At 38.8% G+C, this 7,735-nt stretch overlaps 1 protein-coding gene and 1 pseudogene across 1 annotated transcript; both read left to right on the top strand.

Annotated features, from left to right (window-relative positions):
- Nucleotides 1-1,311: 1,311 nt before the first annotated feature.
- On the top strand, nucleotides 1,312-2,601 carry LOC111531679 (annotated as a pseudogene).
- A 3,826-nt stretch (nucleotides 2,602-6,427) lies between these two features.
- On the top strand, nucleotides 6,428-7,123 carry LOC111531709 (peptidyl-prolyl cis-trans isomerase A-like). The gene is made up of 2 exons (XM_031934989.1): nucleotides 6,428-6,657; nucleotides 6,766-7,123. Exons 1-2 carry the CDS (start codon nucleotides 6,428-6,430, stop codon nucleotides 6,923-6,925), a joined length of 390 nt encoding a protein of 129 aa, XP_031790849.1. The 3' UTR covers nucleotides 6,926-7,123.
- The last annotated feature ends 612 nt before the right edge of the window (nucleotides 7,124-7,735 follow it).

Genomic DNA, 7,735 nt, shown 5'->3' with positions numbered 1-7,735 from the left:
TGCCATACTCTATTGGTTCAAGCAGTCACAAGCCTGCACAGATTCAAGAGAAGAGGACTGGAGCTCCGTCTCTCTGGTAGAAGTGTCACAAAATTTCTGGCCGTGTTTTATATCCACCTCCACCATGATTATAATTTGGGACTCTGGTTCCAGATATCTTACATTCCTTTCAAACCATCAGACCCAGAGCCTTATCCAAAGCAGGTGTACACTAAGTGTGTATTGATGATAAGGAGAGGGAGAAGACAGGAATATTGTTCCTGTTTTGAGAATAACTGAGTCTATGGTCATGGGAATTTGAGTGTGCAACAGTTTATGGATTCTAAGATGCACATTTTTCACATTTTAACATGTCTGGAATTAACACTCATTAAAATGTATGGGCCTTGCAATGATATTTACAGTGTTTTTCTTTCTTAGGGGTACATAAGATAACTGTGTATCATCCAACCAGTAGCTTCTTAAATAAATACAGGAAATGCCAGGGATGCTATGGCTACTAGATAAATCCTTAGTTAATGAGAAGCAATGAAAATAAATTAAAGGATATAAAAATTCCTGCTACCTCTGAGCTAAAACTGATGAGCACCCTAAGGAGGCTAGATGGAGAACCTGCAGTCACTGCAGTCAGTGAATAATAATATCATCAAGAACCTGAAAGGGCAGCAATCCTGAGAGGATCCACAGACCCTCTGAAGGAAGCAGACTTTGCCTGCAGAACCCAGGGCACCCCCCAAAAACTATGAGTGCTCCATAGACAGTTTACATCACAGGACTCTGTGCAGACAACCCCCAGTACCAACTTGGAGCCAGGTAGACTCACTGTATGGCTAGACCCAAAAGAGAGACAACAATCACTGCAGTTCAGCTCATAGGAAGCCACACCCATAGGAAAAGAGGGAGAGTACTACATCAAGGGAACACAGCCTGGGACAAAAGAATCTGAACAGCAGCCTTCAGCCCTAGACCTTCCCTCTGACAGAGCCTACCCAAATAAGAAAGAACCAGAAAACCAACCCTGATAATACGACAAAACAAGGCCCTTCATCACCACCCAAAAATCACACTAGTTCACCAGCAACGGATCCAAACCAAGAAGAAATTCCTGATTTACCTGAAAAAGAATTCAGGAGGTTAGTTATTAAGCTAATCAGGGAGGGATCAGAGAAGTGTGAAGCCCAGTGCAAGGAAATCCAAAAAATGATACAAGAAGTGAAGGGAGAAATATTCAAGGAAATAGATAGCTTAAAGAAAAAACAATAAAAAATTCAGGAAACTTCGGACACACTTTTAGAAATGCAAAATGCGGGAACTTTCCAGAATACTTGGTGAGAGGCAGTGGAGCGGTAACTGCCGGAGCTGCGCACAGCTCCGCGCTCCTTCCTGCTCCCTCACACGCTGGCCTCAGCCCACACCAGCAGTAGAAGATGGTGAAAGATTTTGGAGGTCAAACCCAATGCTACTCAGGAAGAATTAAAAAAGGCTTATAGGAAACTGGTCTTGAAGTACCATCCTGATAAGAATCCAAATGAAGGAGAGAAGTTTAAACAGATTTCTCAAGCTTACAAAGTTCTCTCTGATGCAAAGAAAAGGGAATTATATGACAAAGGAGGATAACAGGCAATTAAAGAGGGTGGAACAAGTGGCGGTTTTGGCTCCCCCATGGACATCTTTGATATGTTTTTTGGAGGAGGAGGAAGGATGCAGAGAGAAAGGAGAGTCAAAAATGTTGTACATCAGCTCTCAGTAACCCTAGAAGACTTATATAATGGTGCAAAAAGAAAACTGGCTCTGCAAAAGAATGTAATTTGTGACGAATGTGAAGGTAGAGGAGGTAAGAAAGGAGCAGTAGAGGGCTGCCCCAATTGCCGAGGTACTGGAATGCAAGTAAGAATTCATCAGATAGGATCTGGAATGGTTCAGCAAATTCAATCTGTGTGCATGGAGTGCCAGGGCCATGGGGAGCAGATCAGTCCTAAAGATAGATGTAAAAGCTGCAACGGAAGGAAGGTAGCTCGAGAGAAGAAGATTCTAGAAGTTCATATTGACAAAGGCATGAAAGATGGCCAGAAGATAACATTGCATGGTGAAGGAGACCAAGAACCAGGACTGGAGCCAGGCGATATTATCATTGTGTTAGATCAGAAGGACCATGCTGTTTTTACTTGACGAGGAGAAGACTTTTTCATGTGTATGAACATACAGCTGGTTGAAGCATTGTGTGGCTTCCAGAAGCCAATATCTACTCTTGACAACCGAACCATAGTCATTACCTCTCATCCAGGTCAGACTGTCAAGCATGCAGATATCAAGTGTGTACTAAATGAAGGCATGCCAATTTATCATAGACCATATGAAAAGGGTCGCCTTATCATTGAATTTAAGGTAAACTTTCCTGAGAATGGCTTTCTCTCTCCTGATAAACTGTCTTTGCTGGAAAAACTCCAGCAAAGGAAGGAAGTGGAAGAGACTGATGAGATGGATCAAGTAGAACTGGTGGACTTTGATCCAAATCAGGAAAGATGGCGCCGTTACAATGGAGAACCATATGAGGATGATGAACATCATCCCAGAGGTGGTGTTCAGTGTCAGACCTCTTAATGGGCCAGTGAATAACACTCACTGCTGGCATTTAATGTGCTGTAGTGAATAAGTGAAGGACTGTAATCATAATATGCTCACTACTTGCTCTTGGTTTTGTTTTAATATTCAACTATAGTAGTGTTTAAAAAAGTTAAATGAAGAATAAACACAGATATAAAAGCTCAAAAAAAAAAAAGAAATGCAAAATGCTCTGGAAAGTCTCAGCAATAGAATTGAACAAGTTGAAGAAACACATTCAGAGCTCGAAGGCAAGGTCTTCGAATTTAGCACAATCCAAAAAAAAAAAAAAAAGAAAACAGCATAAGAAAATATGAACAAAGTCTCCAAAAAGTCTGGGATTATGTTAAATAACCAAACCTAAGAATAATCGGTGTTCCTGAGGAAGAAGATAATTCTAAAAGCCTAGAAAACATGTTTGGGTGAATAATCAAGGAAAACTTCCCTGGCCTTGCTAGAGACCTAGACACCCAAATACCTATAAAACAAACATACAAGTTAAAAAGCAAAAATGAAAAACAAAAACAAAGTACACAGGCAACAAAGAGCACAATGAATGCAACAGTACCTCACATTTCAATACTAACATTTAATATAAATGGTCTAAATGCTCCACTTAAAAGATACAGAACCACAGAATGGATAAGAACTCACCAATCAACTATCTGCTGCCTTCAGTAGACTCACCTAGCATGTAAGGACTCACATAAATTTAAAGTAAAGGCATGAAAAAAGGCATTTCATGCAAATGGACACCAAAAGTGAACAGGAGTAGCTATTCTTATATCAGATAAAACAAACTTTAAAGCAGCAGCAGTTAAAAGAGACAAAGAGGGACATTATATAATGGTAAAAGGCCTTGTCCAACAGAAAAATATCACAATTCTAAACATATATGCACCTAACACTGGAGCTCCCAAATTTATAAATAGATATATCATCTATTTATAAACAGATTATAAATTAAAAATATTACAATAGACCTAAGAAATGAGATAGACAGAAGTACAATAATAGTGAGGGACTTCAGTTCTCCACTGACAGCACTAGACAGGTCATCAAGACAGAGAGTCAACAAAGAAACAATGGATTTAAAATGTACCTTGGAACAAATGGACTTAACAGATATATACAGAACATTTCAACCAACAACCACAGAATACACATTCTATTCCATAGCTCATGGAACTCTCTCCAAGACAGACCATATGATAGGTCATAAAATGAGCCTCAAAATTTAAGAAAATTGAAATTATATCAAGCACTCTCTGAGACCACAGTGGAATAAAACTGGTAGTCAACTACAAAAGAAACCTTCAAAACCATGCAAATACATGGAAATTAAATAACCTGCTCTTGAATGAGCACTGGGTCAAAAATGAAATCGAGATGGAAATTTAAAAAATTATCCAAACTGAATGACAAAAATGACACAACCTATTCTGGGATACAGCAAAGGTGGTGCTAAGAGTTTGAAAGTTCATAGCCCTAAATGCCTACATCAAAAAGACTGAAAGAGCACAGACAGACAATCTAAGGTCACACCTCAAGGAAGTAGAGAAGCAAGAATAAACCAAACCCAAACCCAGCTGAAGAAAGGAAATAACCAACATTAGAGCAGAACTAAATGAAATTGAAACAAAAAAAATACAAAATATAAATGAAACAAAAACTGGTTCTTTGAAAAGATAAATAAAACTGACAGACCACTGGCAAGATTAACCAAGAAAAAAAGAGAGAGAATCCAAATAACCTCACTAAGAAACGAAACAGGAGATGCTACAGCTGACACCACTGAAATACAAAAGATCAATCAAGGCTACTATGAACACCTTTAGGCACATAAACTAAAAAACCTAGAAGAGATGAATAAATTCCTGGAAAAATAAAACCCTCCTAGCTTAAATCAGGAAGAATTAGATACCCTGAACAGACCAATAACAAGCAGCGAGATTGAAATGGTAAATAAAACATTATCAACAAAAAAAGTCCAGGACCAGATGGATTCACAGCACAATTCTACCAGATATTCAAAGAAGAGTTGTACCAATCCTTTTGACACTATTCCACAAGATAGAGAAAGAAGGAATTCATTCTATGAAGGCAGCATCACCCTAATACCAAAAGCACGAAAGGACATTACCAAAAAAAGAAAACTACAGACTGATATCCTTGATGAACATCGATGCTAAAATCCTTAACAAAATACTTGCTAACCAAATCCAACAACCTATCAAAAAGATAATCCACCATGATCAAGTGGGTTTCATACCAAGGCAGGGATGGTTTAACATACGCAAGTCAATAAATGTGATACACCACGTAAACAGAATAAAAAAAAATCACATTATCATTTCAATAGATGCCAAAAAAGCATTTTAAAAATCCAGCATCCCTTTATGTTTAAAAATCTTAGCAAAATCGGCATACAAGGGACATACCTTAAGGCAATAAAAGCCATCTATGACAGACCCACAGCCAAAATAATACTGAATGGGGAAAAGTTGAAAGCATTCCCTCTGAGAACTGGAACAAGACAAGGATGCTCACTCTCACCACTCCTCTTCAACGTAGTACTGGAAGTGCTAGCCAGAGCAATCAGACAAAAAAAAGAAAGAAAGAAAGAAAAAGCATCCAAATTGGTAAAGAAAAAGTCAAACTGTCACTGTTTGCTGACAATATGATTGTTTACCTTGAAAATCCTAAGGACTCCTCCAGAAAGCTCCTAGAACTGATAAAGAATTTAGCAAAATTTCCAGATACAAGATTAATGTACACAAATAAGTAGCTCTTCTATACACCAACAGCAACCAAGCGGAGAATCAAATCAAGAACTCAACCCCTTTTACAATAGCTAAAAAAAAAAAAAAAAAAAAAAAAAAGCTCTTAGGAATATACCTAACTAAGGAGGTGAAAGACCTCTATAAGGGAAACTACAAAACACTGCTGAAAGAAATCATAGACAACATGAACAAATGGAAACATATCTCATGCCCATGGATGGGTAGAATCAATATTGTGAAAATTACCATACTGCCAAAAGCAATCTACAAATTCAATGCAATCTCCATCAAAATACCACCATCATTCTTCACAGAATTAGAAAAAACAATTCTAAAATTCATATGGAACCAAAAGAGAGTCCTCATAGCCAAAGCAAGACTAAGAAAAAAGAACAAATCTGGAGGCATCACACTACCTGATTTCAAACTATACCATAAGGCCATAGTCATCAAAACAGCATAGTACTGGTACAAAAATAGGCCATAGGCCAATGGAACACAATAGAGAACCCAGAAATAAGCCCAAATACTACAGTCAACTGATCTTTGACAAAGCAAACAAAAACATAAAGTGGGGAAAGGACACCCTTTTTAAGAAATGGTGCTGGGATAATTGTCTAGCAACATGTAGGAGAATGAAACTGTATCCTCATCTCTCACCTTATACAAAAATCAACTCAACATAAATTAAGAACTTAAACCTAAGACCTGAAACTATAAAAATCCTAGAAGATAACATTGGAAAAACCCTTCCAGACATTGGCTTCAGCAAGGATTTCATGGCCAAGATCCCAAAAGCAAATGCAATAGAAACAAAGAAAAAAATGGCTGAGACCTAATAAAACTAAAGAACTCTTGCGTGGCAAAAGGAACAGTCAGCAGAGTCAACAGACAGCCCACAGAGTGGGAGAAAATCTTCGCAATCTATACATCTGACAAATGACTGATATCCAGAATCTGCAATGAACTCAAACAAATCAGTAAGAAAAAAACAAACAGGCTTTGCAGACGCTGCCGCCGAGGAAATTCTTGTACTACTAGCCATGGTCAACCCTACCGTGTTCTTCGACATTGCCGTCGATGGCGAGCCCTTGGGCTGCGTCTCCTTCGAACTGTTTGCAGACAAGGTTCCAAAGACAGCAGAAAATTTTCGTGCTCTGAGCACTGGAGAGAAAGGATTTGGTTATAAGGGTTCCTGCTTTCACAGAATTATTCCAGGGTTTATGTGTCAGGGTGGTGACTTCACACGCCATAATGGCACTGGTGGCAAGTCCATCTATGGGGAGAAATTTGAAGATGAGAACTTCATCCTAAAGCATACAGGTCCTGGCATCTTGTCCATGGCAAATGCTGGACCCAACACAAATGGTTCCCAGTTTTTCATCTGCACTGCCAAGACTGAGTGGTTGGATGGCAAGCATGTGGTCTTTGGCAAAGTGAAAGAAGGCATGAATATTGTGGAGGCCATGGAGCGCTTTGGGTCCAGGAATGGCAAGACCAGCAAGAAGATCACCATTGCTGACTGTGGACAACTCGAATAAGTTTGACTTGTGTTTTATCTTAACCACCAGACCATTCCTTCTGTAGCTCAGGAGAGCACCCCTCCACCCCATTTGCTCGCAGTATCCTAGAATCTTTGTGCTCTCGCTGCAGTTCCCTTTGGGTTCCATGTTTTCCTTGTTCTCTCCCATGCCTAGCTGGATTGCAGAGTTAAGTTTATGATTATGAAATAAAAATAAATAACAATAAAAAAAAGAAAAGAAAAAAACAAACAATCCCATCAAAAAGTGGGCTAAGGACATGAATAGACAATTCTCAAAAGAAGATATACAAATGGCCAACAAACATTTGAAAAAATGCTCAACATCACTAATGATCAGGGAAACGCAAATCAAAACCACAATGTGATACCACCTTACTCCTGCAAGAATGGCCATAATCAAAAAATCAAAAAACAGTAGATGTTGGCGCAGGTGCAGTGATCAGGGAACACTTCTACACTGCTGGTGGGAATGTAAACTAGTACAGCCACTATGGAAAACAGTGTGGAGATTCCCTAAAGAACTAAAAGTAGAACTACCATTTGATCCAGCAATCTCACTACTGGATATCTACCCAGAGGAAAAGAAGTCATTATTCAAAAAAGATACTTGCACACGCATGTTTATAGCAGCACAATTAACTCCTGCAAAATTGTGGAACCAACCCAAATGCCCATCAATCATTGAGTATATAAAGAAACTGTGGTATATATATATATATATACATATTTGGGAAGAATGGAGGAGGATCATAGCACTGTATGACTCAATAAACAATTTTCAGTTGCTGTCCTGCTGTCCTGAATGTCC

This window comes from Piliocolobus tephrosceles, chromosome Y (genome assembly GCF_002776525.5).
Source record: "Piliocolobus tephrosceles isolate RC106 chromosome Y, ASM277652v3, whole genome shotgun sequence".
In the NCBI taxonomy this organism is placed as follows: Eukaryota; Metazoa; Chordata; class Mammalia; order Primates; family Cercopithecidae; genus Piliocolobus; species Piliocolobus tephrosceles.
The sequence above is the reverse complement of the archived record's forward strand: the minus strand, read 5'-3'. Positions and strand labels throughout refer to the sequence as shown.

Coding starts and splice junctions, on each gene's coding strand:
- LOC111531709 (XM_031934989.1), top strand. CDS start 6,428: ATGGTCAACCCTACCGTGTTCTTCGACATTGCCGTCGATGGCGAGCCC. Junction 6,658..6,765: donor AATGGCACTGGTGGCAAGTC/CATCTATGGGGA, acceptor TTCCCAGTTTTT/CATCTGCACTGCCAAGACTG.